At 40.3% G+C, this 12915-nt stretch overlaps 1 protein-coding gene across 2 annotated transcripts in view; it reads left to right on the plus strand.

The window, feature by feature from the left end:
• The window catches only part of TUBD1 (tubulin, delta 1), a 6302-nt gene extending 3547 nt beyond the window's left edge, over positions 1-2755 (plus strand). The window contains exons 6-8 of one of the 2 annotated variants that reach the window (XM_009882684.1): positions 504-644; positions 1181-1364; positions 2371-2755. In XM_009882684.1, coding sequence (XP_009880986.1) covers positions 504-644; positions 1181-1364; positions 2371-2473 — 428 coding nt within the window. In that variant the 3' untranslated portion in view covers positions 2474-2755. The remainder of the gene's footprint in view (positions 1-503; positions 645-1180; positions 1365-2370) is intronic. The other variant, XM_009882683.1, reaches the window with a different exon arrangement.
• Positions 2756-12915: the final 10160 nt, after the last annotated feature.

Here is a 12915-nt window from a genome sequence, read left to right on the forward strand (position 1 = left end):
CACAGCAGCTCCTGGCTTGCTCCTGTTTTTGCTCCCAGACATCTCGGTTAATTATAACTATTGAAAATACACAAAACAACAGTTTTTGGCTGTGCACTTAATTTACATGATTCATTTGCAACATTCCTTGGATAGTTAGTCCTGCTATGCTGTTTCTTTCTACACCTTCTACTAATTAAAATCACGCTTAGCTCTCCCATATCATTTACATGGGGAATTCGGTATAGCTTCCAGTTATGCAAAGAATGGGCTGGCAGATTGCTAAGTATAGAAACAAGTATCCCTTTTCTCTGGTAAGACTAGTGACTACCAGGCAAATACTGCTGGATTAGCACTGCTTTTCTCTAAGATTTGTGCATTTGCTGCTTAACTAAGGTGCAGAAGCTAACAAACCCTAATACGATCTCAGCTTGGGGTTACCATCTGACTCTTCAGCTAGTCTGAATCCCTATTTCAGGAAACACTAACTTCCTTTTGTATCTTTTTTTGCCAAAATCTCATAGGTATTGATTGGCAAGTAAGACCACCACATCTAGGCTCCTCTATCCCCTCCAGTCATTCCACAAACAAGCCACTGCATTTCAATACTTCCATTGCCAACCTGGTTATCCTGCGAGGAAAAGATATGCACAGCGTAGACTTAGGTAAGAAGGGAAAACACAGTACCTCGGTGATTCTTGTTTCACATTTTACTGTTTTCTTTGCAACCATATCTGATGAAAGTGAAAAAAAATACAAGACCACATATTTGACTACTAGAGTCAATATTCCCTTTAGAAACATTTTAATGTCTGAGGCCACGTTGTCTAATTGTTTAGGGCTGTTATATTTACAACCAAGACTTCAGTGTTTCCTGAAGCACTTCAGGGAAGGAGGAAGAGACTGACGTCTGTAGATAAGATAGGATTCTTGGCTATATTGTCTGAGAATATATTTAGCCGCTTCTGGTGTGATGAGCGTATCTTGCAGATGAAGTACTGATACAAAAGTATGCTTCTAGATAATCTAATGAATCTGTTTAAAACAGTTGTATTTTAAACGGGCTGACCACTCTGCAGACTTTTTTCAAGGCCTGAACTGATCTGCCAAGCATTGATCAGGTCACACAGGACTACTGAGATCAAGATAAAGGAGTTTGTAGCTTTACATTTGTCAAAATGCTGTCTTATTTCTGCCACAGGAAGTTTCCGAGATCCCTCATTATATACATCATGGCTAAACCCTCGGGATGCTTTTAATGCATGGAAAACACCACGAGCATTTAACAAGTATGAAAAGTCTGCTTCTTTGGTCAGCAATAGCAAAAACCTGCTGAAACCTCTCAACAGTGTTGTAGGAAAAGCTTGGAATATGTTTGCTTCTAAGTAAGTGAAAATAATTATGCTGATACTTCATTAATAACTGCCAATATCTTCAGTGGTAGCAAAATCATTATAAATACAGCTTGCTTTTTCAGAAGTGTAACGGTGAATAACCATGAAGACTGTTCCCACACTTTAGTGGAAACATTTTTATGCTTGAAACGTGATGGCAGGGCGAGGAACGCTGAACAGTGCTTATGTTCTGTGGATAAGTGAGACCATATATTCTAGTGCTGTCAGTTTGACTATTTTCTCAGTACTAAAACTCCACAACTCTAGTGCACTTCAACGTGGCCATTCCAAAAATAACACACAGAAACTCTTTTACTGATCATATAGTTTCTAAATTATGTACAGACATGCTTCACAGTCCAGGCAACAAGTTTCTTGCTCAGTTCAAAAGCATTTAGGGGATTTGTGTGTTTACTGAGGCTCCCGTGCTATTAGTTTGATTTTTCATTAGAACCAAGAAATCTAGAAAAGAATTACCTTGGTACTTTGATCATCATGAAGCCAAGGTTACTGCATGTCACAGCAGATGTCTGCTAAATATGAGTTTCTAGCCCAGGAATTCTGCAATTAAAAGCGAAAAGAGGAAAACTGGTGCCATTAGCTGTGCTCCTGTTTTACCGCCTGTTACAGAAACACTGCTGATGAGAAGCAAGCTATCCTGCACACACGGGTTTAGGTTTTGCATCTCAAATCTATAAATTACTTTTCGCGTTTAATAATCACTCCCAGTTAGCCCAATTTTGTTAGCTGCAATTTTGCTTCCTTAAGCAACACACAGTTATAAAAGCTATTAGAAACAAGTAGTGACTTATCAATACGTATTAATTACAAAATGAGTTCAAGAGAGTACAGTAGAAATTAATCAGCATAGTTATTGGCCAGAAACCAATCGTCTTTTGAAGTTTTTACAATAATTATACAGTCTGATTTCATGTGTCGTATTCTTCACTGATTTCTAATGTCTTATCCATTTTCCTACTGTGACTTCAACACACAGAGCCTATATTCACCAGTACACTAAGTTTGGAATCGAAGAGGAAGATTTCCTGGACAGCTTCACAGCTCTGGAACAAGTTATCTCCAGTTACACCATCCTTTGATTTTTTTGAAATGGTCTGAAATAGAGCTTTCCCGAAAGAACCCAGCACTGGAAAACTTTCCACCAGCTTCCTGAAGTATATAAATTACTGGACTGTAGCTATTTTTCAGTCTTGTATGCAGTGTGTGCATGTGTCAAAACTGAATATATTTATATGGGCAGGTATTACTCATATTTAATATACCTAATAAATAGCTATTCTTCAATACATTTACTATGTACTGTAGCTAAGTCTTTTAACATCATTTTTGGCACTTGGATATTTTTCATAAAGAATGTCTATATAGAAGGATTTTTCTCCAGGCAAAACTCTCAGCATCTAAACTATCATGAACTAATATGTGATAAAAATTAAATGTGTGCTTGACTACAGTAGTAAGGCATTCCTAATCCTCCAATTGCAATTTTTCATGATAACACTTTGCCCTAAGAATATTTCAATATTGAAAAAAATGCACAGTATCAGAATTATTAATCGAAATTCCATGTAGGTATCATTCAAGATACAACAGCGTGCCACTTGTTCCTTTAAAGCAAAGTAAGACTTAAATTCTGTTTTAAGGACCTTAACCTTGACAAAATAGCAGAAGTTTTGAACCAACTTTTAAAAAAAGTTATGAAGGGTTCTTCATTTTCCTGTCATCCTCAAGCTATATTAAAGATTATAATGAATTACATGGTTTTCTGGCCATTTCACCATGACATGTTTTCAAGTGGTGTTACCTACCACTTGAAAAAAAAAAAAATCCCTATAGCACATGAGAGGTCTTGGCTGTTGTAGGTGAACCTTAAGTTTAAGCAAAACTACAACTCTCGCTCTTCTTCCCGTCAGTTAGAAGCAGGTAGTTTTTTTAATTAATTTGTTATTTATTTAAGCATATTTGGGAGGACAATTGCTGGTAGATTTCAGCTGTAAGAGCCTGTAATATAATATAATATAAGAAATATAACAGATAGTATAATTTCAAAGGTCAATTTAAGAAGTGGGTTCTTTTTTGCACAAATTTTACCACGACCACAAGGTGGTGCCCCTGTGAAGCTGCAGCCTGCAAACACTGGGCTGCACCAGCCGGGCAGGAGGAGGAGATCGCAACAGCTTGTGGGGGCACAGACTGGATGCTTATAAAATAAAAGAGTACAGTAGGATTAAGGATTATGTTGTAACACTAAGCTTTCTTCTGCCTCTGGTAGCTTTTCACTTAATGGTAGGGAGAGCTTTTGGAACTCTTGTCATTCCTCCCCCTATGTCACACTGTTCTCCCATGGAAATAATCCCATTCACTATTACATAGGCATAAAAGTTTAAAAAAAATCAGCCTCAAGGACTTTTTGGACTTTTTCCTTGACAAGTGGGCAAATCTCATAGTTTCCCTTTAGGTTTTAATGCTGTTTCATGGCAGGGTTCTGAGCTTTTAACTAAAAGATTAGCACACACATAGTATGATGCTAAGTATGTTAAAGAGGTTTGCAATATGGCTAACGATGCTGACATAGAAATCTTGCCGTGTTAGAAATTCTGATTTACATTTTAAATCTTTAATGAGTTAACAACAGCAGTAAATGCAGAAGTGACCTTGTAATACTGGTAGGCTTCAGTTAGAGCACAGCAGACACTCTGTATTACTTTTATATTGATTTCCTTTCCTGGTTTCATTTACCTCTTCGCTTTTGTTCAGGCCAGGTACAGAAGCACTAAAATCCCCTCCCCGGAGCACCTGTTCTCAAAGCAGCTCTGGCACAGGACACCTGGAATGGCACACAGACTTCTTGACAAGATTCAAGTAACAATCTGAAGAAAATAAGTAAGTGCTGGGGCTAAGTTCACAATTGATCAAATACACTCATAGCAATAGCTGTTCACCAGCATGGTTGTGTCCATGCAAGCCGCAATGGATTCTGATAGACAAGCAATGTTAAATGCCTTCCAAAAAAAAAAGTTTCAACCGCCTGTTACTAGTAGGGCAACCTTCAGCACATAGAGTTGAGCGTAGGCCTAGTTCACGCAGAAAAATTACTTGTGTAAATTAAGTGCTATATTGGTGCTTCAATTCAATAGCTAAATCATTAAATATACAGGGGAATGAGAATCATTCGTAGGGTAGGTGGGGAAACACAAGAGGGAAGGCAAAGAAGAAAAAGCAGATAGGATAAATATACCAAATAACTTTTCACATTAAAAAACCACTTGACATTTATGACAAAACAATATTCTTCTTGCAGGCCACAGTACCTAATCCAACAACTCAGTCTGGTTTGCTTTCCGTTTTCACTCAGCTGCTCTAATTCCTGTTTTAGGAACTCACTGTCAAAAGCAGAAGACACAATAATCATAGTTCAATTATCCAGCCATGCTTCAAGTCCTATACTGCTCAGCAAAACTGGAGTTGTTTGGAAGTTCAAAACTACATCTAACTTTTGTTATAGAATATTATTTGTGACATTTAATTTTATTTTTTTTTCACTAAATCACTTCCTGGCAGCTCAGAGCTGGGGGACTGTCCTGATCAAAAGGGCTTTTCTAGTGTGTTTTTGTCAGTTTCAACCATTGTCTTTAACTTGGGTATTTTCAGAGAAGAAACTGGAGGAAAGATTGCACAAGAAGTTAAGATAAACAGCACAGGCAATTCAAGTTTGCAAGGAACAAAGGGTCAGGAAAGGAGACAGTATGGTGAGGTTCTCCCTCCACCCTCCTTCAAAAGGCACAGGATGTTTAGCAACATACAAATAATTTTCCCTAGTGTTTTCAGCAGATATCAGACTGAGAACTTCTTCCAGTATCAGAAATAAGAATAGGTAACTCCTTGTCTGAAAAAATGACCAGGTCCCAGGGATGCATATTCTTCCTTGTTGTTCCACAGCACAGGTAAAAGAGATTTTTTAAAAAGTTTCCTCTCAGAAACAAGGAAGAGAGCAATGGGTTATTGTACTGCTACATCAATAAGTAACTTTATTGCAGAAATAACCTTATGTTATCTCTATGTATTTATAATTCTGAGCATGAAGCAAATACAGCAGGTGCTTATTGCACCCATGAATGACATAGATCCATTTAGCCATTCTTTATAAGTTGATTTATTATTTATGGCTTATGTCACTTTTAGTTAATGAAGCAGGACTTTAGGGGGGTTGGTTTGTTTACATTTGATGGCAGAATTTGGGCCACATCAGGAGACGTGGCACACAGTTAACAAGCATAACCCCAAAGCAAAAATAAAAAATTCCATATTTAATCTCTAGTGATAACAAATGAAAACATAGAGGAAAGATTCAGCAGGTCAAAGAGCTAGGCCAACAGGTTCATTATGCTTAAACAAGAATACTTCCGTAAGAACTTGTTCACAGTTAGGATTCAGGGAAAATACTCCTACTGCCGTGGGACAACAAAGTTTTTCAAAGCAGCAATAGAGGATCACACCCATCAGCCAAATGTTGACAGCAGATTCCTCAAAACTACACAAATAAGTCGAGGTGAAAACAAACGTGTAACTGTTGTATTAACTGTTATAATCCCTTTCATTGCTCTGGAGGAGAGATTGACAGGAATTGTTTTAGGCACCTCTAGCCTTCTTCCTGTTAGTGTTTTTCATGGCTGACCTCAGTTCTGAAATTCTCACACCCTTTCCCAAACTAAGCCTTCGTTTTTTGATCTATGGCTGGATTCCTCTATTTTTTCCCCAGGATGTGGAGAGGAGAGGGTCAAAGTGACAGGAAGTGAATAGCTATTATCACATTTTCGTCATCAACAATTACATTAGAAGGCAGAGTAGCCATTTTCTATTTTATTGAGAAAATTAATTATGTAAATAGCCTGAGCCTGGCAGAGGGCCTTTATTTCATTAGAAATTAAAATGAATGAGGTAGATCAAAGGTCAGCACCAGCCAATTGCTGGCTGAGGCAGGGACAACAGATCCGTGGCCTTGACCTAAGTAGTGTTACCGAACTACCCACAGGATGTCCATAAACCACAGAACAATGCATCAAATCTCACTATTGTGTTTTGTAGTGGACAGGTGCAGCTCACTTGGAAGTTGATTCAAGGACTCTAACTATAGCAGATATACTTAATGAATAGGATTACCTTTATTTGGCCACAAAAAAACCCAGGAAGAAAAATTAACTTCTTACAAATACTTGAAACATCGTAGCCGTTTGGCAAGTGACAGGGCACTAATGTAGGTATAGATACAATTTATTTGGAGTTAGGTGTACGGTGGTGCTTTTAAGGTCAAGTACTGACTTCTGTACTGACTACCAGTACAGAAAGGACAGAATCTTAGTGTAAATATGTAAGGGTTTTTTAAGAGGATTACCTGCACAGATTTACCAAACTGAAACAGCTTAAGATTAAGGGCAAAAATCTGTAGTTTCCACAACTAGGATTTTATCAATAAAATTACCAGCTGATATACTACTGGGAAATATTAAGGTACAAAAGGATATTGAATGAGTAATTCATTTCCTTCTGCATTTGTTAATAAATTTAGTGTAGATAAATATTATGAAATGAGGGACCAAACATCCAAAAGGAAATATTCTCAGATGTCAAAGTGTACATTAAAGAAGTCTGTGTTTTGCTGGACACCACTTTAAAAACCGCACACGAGTCACCAGAAATGTGATTCACGGATCTGATATAGTACAGAAAACTTCCAAAAGGAATTGAGCTGCTGCCTTTCCTCCACTGGCTTCAAGGGCAGCCCAGACACAGCCTTACCAAGGCAGCAAATTCCAGTGTAGGCTTCTTCCTCAAGCCTCTTGCCTCTGGCTTCCTATCCCACCTCTACCCACGCTCCAGAAGCACAGCCTGGACACTTAAACAGCTTTTAACTCCCCTGGATGTAGAGCTGATAATCCTGAATTTTAACTGTAGAGCCTTTCCGGCTCTTTCAGTCAAACTCGAAGTTCACAATGGTCCCTTCTGATTTCACATTGTATGAATCCTCTCCCTCTAGACAGCCACTTCCCCTCCATCCGGGTGGGGTAATGAGTCACCTACCTCAGTGATTCAGCAGAACCTGCTTAACCCTTTCCCAGAAGCACAAACAGCTGCACAGAGGGTGGCGTTTCGGACAAATGTTATTGCCAGCCACAGGGAGCCCACTGGCAAAGGCGAAGATAGCCCGAGACGAGAGATTAGAGAGGCTGCTTCTGCTCATTAGGAAACAGGAAATTTAAAGGCAATTTTTAGAGGTATAAATATGTTCCATGATAAAGATCAAACCTTAAGCCCATGGTTCATACACACCTGAGCGATTTTAAACAGTGACTTCTAGGAGAGTCTAGTGGTATAAAGCAAAGGCACAGGCCTCTGTACTTACCTGTGTGAATCAGATCACAGAAACCTTCTTGTCTGCTAGTCTTACAAGCAACAGTTTTAAAATATGGAATGTTACACCATAAGACAGAAAAATTAGTAAAATGAGGACGCTCTCTAGGCCAAGATTTCTATTTTAAAAGTAAGAGCAGTAAGTAGAGAAACTAACTAAAATAAGCCGGCTAACAATAAAAAAAAAAAAAGACAGAATAAACACTGCTTGAACTTCCGTAAGCTGTCAGCTTTTGTTTCACTACTTATATGTGATGAGAAATAAACACCATCTCGTATGGTATATTTGCATTTAAATGGGTGCGTTCTGTGAAAATGATTATTGTACATATTTGGTTACATGTACAATGTAATGTTTATTTAAAGGCTCACAAAAATACACTTCAGTTGCCTGAGAATGGTGTAATTGTGGTCAGATGGCATGATTTAATTTGAACTTTTGCCCAGCAGTCTCCAATATGTAATAGATCATTTACAGGAGCATGTAAGCAGAACACCGCCGAAGGAGCCAAATGGAAAGCAGCCTTATCCCACACGCTGAAGGTGTAATAAAATACTGACTCTGTACTTGGTTGGCAAGGGCGGCTGTAGCTGTTCATTACAATATCCTCAATAAGTATGGTGAGAGCTGGGCAATAGTTCAGAGCTACTGCTCTCCAGATGGCTCAGAACAACGTTGAGTTCAAGAATACAGATTTCCATGTAAGCCTGCTTGCTGCTGGCTGTCATACATTTCTGCCACTTGCAAAGAAAACACTGGGAAATTTCCTCCCCGCTCCACTTTGGGCAACTTCAGCCTGTATTACTACCTGATTCTGAGTCATCAAGTCAGCAACTGTATTTATGTAGTTATTCAATGCTGTGAACTAGCAATTTCTCCTTCCCAGACCAAATTTTGGTGAAGAAACATAATGCAACTGATAAAACAGTTAAAAACATAAATTTGGCACACGATGAACATAAATCCAATTAAATACTCATCTCCCAAGAAGAAAGCTTCTGTTCCCTCCCTGCCAGATGTTAACTCGGGTTTTCACATATTTTCCTATATAGAGATTTTGTCAGGCTTCTCCACAAAGCTGGTATTTTCACAGTGAAGTATTCTTATAGAAAAAATAGATACAAACCTAATGCGTGCTGTGAAAGGGGAGGTTGTTCTTCAATGACATTATAAAAAAACCCTGAACTTGCTCTAGTACACATGGGGTCCTGTTCAAGCTGACCAAAACTAGTCAACAGGCCTGAACTTGTCCAAAAATCACACCAAGGCCAGACAGGGCTACAAAAAGGTCTGAGAGGAGAAGAGACATCAGTGACACTTTTAAGCCAGGGCTCTCAGGATCAGGTCTGCCAAACAACGCTTAAACACTTTCTTCATTCACTTAATTGGAATGAGCCTCTCTCAGTCACAGCTGAAATGTTTTGCCAAAGGACAGCACAGCAGATTTCTACACTTCACTTAACCCCACCAGGCTCCTCCTGGGCAGCCGGAACAATTTCCGCTCATGCTCAAACGCTGCCGTGCGATTCGCCACATGGTGGTTGTGCGTATGCAGAAGTGTTCAAGACAGGTTTATATAGAAATTAAGAGAGGCAACAGAAATAAAATCACTCATTGCATCAGCACAGCTCTAGTAAAAATACTGCTTTGAAATTTTTTTTGACTTCCATTACTTTGAGCTTCACTAAATACCAGCTTCAGCCATCTTACAAGTTTCTCTCTTCCTGCTGCTCCCACCTACAGTCTTGCGCAACACACATGCATGCGTGTGACTATGTCACGAGAGGTCAGTTGGACTGAGGTTAGACATAAAAATCAAGGAATCAGAGAAAAGAAATCTGTTATTCCGAAAAGATCCTAAATATTACAGCTCTCAAGAAAACAGCTGCAGCACAAGAGGCACTGACAGAAGCATGGTTTCTAAACAGACCAGAGAGATTTTGTGACCATGGCTAGATTTGTATGATCTTGTAAATCTAAACGTGTATTTTCTCTTTATGCAGGTCCAGTTTCTCTCAGAGACAGAAGAGAAGTGCTGAACACACAAACCTGGTTTTCCAAGTCTTTTCAACAGACAGGAGGAGCCTAAGAAACATGCAGTCTCGGGAAGGACACACACAGTCCCTTGAAACTCACACAGTTTCTACAGGTAAGTGCAAGCCTCAAACAAAGCATTTACATGGTTTAGTCAGCAGCAGCTTCTGTGAGAGAACTGCCAGTTTGTTTCCTGACAACATGGAAGGAAAATAGAGGTACCACAAGGTCACTGCATGCAGACAGAATAAGATTTGGGAAACGCATCTTATCTCTCAATTTCATAAATTTTGTCAAATGGTTGGAGGCAGAGTTTAACCTCCCCAGGCACACCGGGCACTGGTGGTGCCTGTGCTCAAGTAGCTTAGAGCTCCAGCTGACATCTTCTGCCAAACCGATGAGTTCTTCCACCACACTGATGCCACCTTAGAGTGAAAAGGCTTTAGAACCTAGAAATGTCATGCAGATCAGCTGGTGCCCAAGTAAGGTAAACAGTGACTCCCTACAGACTGATGCCATCAGTCACTACTGTGGTCACAATCTTGTGTAAAACCAGGCTGAGACACTTCAGTGTAGTTCACAGAATTTGCCTAGATCTGAGATATCTTTGAGATAAGTGCACGATTCCATATAGCAAAAAGCAGCTACATGACACACTACCAAGGCCACAAGAAAAAGTTCCAACCACCTCTCATGAGGAGGCAGAACCAGACCCGTGCGACTGGCTCTGTCACATTGGCATTAAAAAAACACAACAGCCACCCCCACCTGGTGGATTATGCCTTAAATCACATGTACTAAACACACAGCCATTCCCTCACAGGACCCCTGAAGCAGGCACAGTGCAGCAGTCACCAGAGAAGACACCAACTTGCCCTTTTTCACAAGGACAGGGAAGCAGTTTCGGAGGCCAGGGGAGAAGGGTGCGGCTTGCAGGGTCGTTATCAGAGCAGGGAACAATACACTGAGCTGACAAGTCCTATCTCTTGCCTTTCATCAGGAAATAGCAGCTAGTTTCCTTATTACCAGCTGCCTGGGCAACTCATTTAAGCTTCTTGGGAAACCAGAAGAACAATTAAGATGGGAGTAACTCCCTTGAAACACGGAAGATGCAGCAAACTTATCCATATCTGAACAGTCAAATGAGGTTTAAAGAGAGATGACCTTTGATTTAATGCTAATGCAGTCAAGGCTCTTTGAATCATTCCATGAGTGAATAATAACAACAGAAAGAAACCCTCTAGCACAATAAAGGGCAGTGTTAAAGACAAAGTAAAACAAAGCTTGGCCCATGTAACAGGTTCACATTTGCACACTTGTTTTACCACAACTGATCATCAGTAGCGGTGAACAGGCTGGATGACTTCACAGCTCAACAACTTCTTCACTTTAAATTCAGCAGAGTAATAATCAGGATTTTTGACCAAAATACCATTTTGCTGAATTCCTGAAACATGCCAAGAAGCCCGTCACAGATTGCCGGGCTCTTCCCATTTGCTTTTACCTGGGAGGTGATACAGACAGGTGTCTTTTGGACATTTGATGACAGTTTCTGCATTTCAGCTCCTTTCACTCTTTTTAACTGACACAGGTACCAAAAGGGTGTTTTGCTGCCTTTTATGAAAGCTGAGTGGAGGCATCAATAAGCAAGTGAAAGGGATAAAGAAATAAACGCTAGCATTTCGTGCCCTCAATTAGACACTTGAATTAGGAAAGTCACAGCAGGCTCAAAGAGTTTTTCAGTATAATCCTTTTAAAAATGAGTTTGTAAGAGCATATGCAAATATTTACCCTTAATCTAGTTCTGAATGCATCAGCAGGGTGTTTCACAGGGACTGCGATTGCCTCACTCCCCGTTTCCTGAAGAGGTTCCAGCAATCCACCATGGCTCCGGCAATTAAACCCTCACCTGGGCCAGGCTGCTCTCAGCCGGGGCGCCAGCCCAGCAGGAAGCTCTCCTGGGCTATTGCTCTCCCACTTTCACACTCCACTTAGTGCTGCAATCTGGAGAATGCTGAGCAAAGTACTTACTGTTTTTTCTTATTTCCCTCCAAAAAATAAAAAATACAAATTTACAGAAAAAATACTCCTAGAATTTTAAATCTCAGAAGAGCATTTTCAATTACCCTATATATAATTACATCAATCTTTTACCTGCTGATTACAAAGTATTTTTTTTAACCATGTGCTTCAAAGAAAACTGCATTACTTTTACCTCCAAGGAACACACCCAATCACCACTTATTTTTACACATGCAATCAATTTTGTTCACTAATATTTATATTTGTCCTTGATAATCAGGGAAACAGCCACAGTATTTGTGCTCGCAATTAGCACTGCCTGCAGTGAGAGGGAGGCTGATTCTAACAAATTAAGGAGCGAAACCCAAAAGCACAGCAGGGAAGGACTTTCTGGAAGAGCATTAAGCCATCTTCAAGTATTAATGACGAGCATCTTTCAGCATGAACAGGCAGCTGGGTGATTTCAGAGGGAGCTGCTTTAACAAGAACCACAGTGTGACACCGGGATGGAGGTAAGAAATGACAAGCGGAGACAGCAGGAGGTGGCCTGGTGGCTTTGATGGAGCTGAGGGAAATGTAGAACTGGACAATTTGATCTGACACGGCCTGTGCCGGTCTCTTGGCTCAGCCTGGCATAGACCAGTGTGACCGTTTTAGTTTTGCTTACATCACCACAGTTCTTGCCCTGCTGGGGTGCATTGTGGCTGCGGGGGAGAGGGGCAGCCAGCGTGCTTACAGCTCACACGGCCTTCAAACTACACTGCTGGTGAGGCAGAATGCACAGGTCGGGCAGTAAGCAAGCAGAGAACGAGGAGGAGGATGAGCTGCGGTCCTACCTGACCTCAGCTCCGATGTGCTCCTCTGAATTGCTAGGCTGGCCAGACGGCCAACTTTCTGCCGTGCTTCCTATTTACAGGGCACGTGAAAGAGCAGAGATTTAGCCATGTTCCACAGATGACGAGAGTAAAAAAAAAAAACCTCTATCACCTCAAAGTCATCACTGATGTTTAACCAAAGATTAGTTGTTGTTACTGGGGCTGTTACTTCCGTGTGATTTTC

This window comes from Charadrius vociferus, unplaced genomic scaffold (assembly GCF_000708025.1).
Source record: "Charadrius vociferus isolate BGI_N301 unplaced genomic scaffold, ASM70802v2 scaffold793, whole genome shotgun sequence".
Lineage (NCBI taxonomy): Eukaryota > Metazoa > Chordata > Aves > Charadriiformes > Charadriidae > Charadrius > Charadrius vociferus.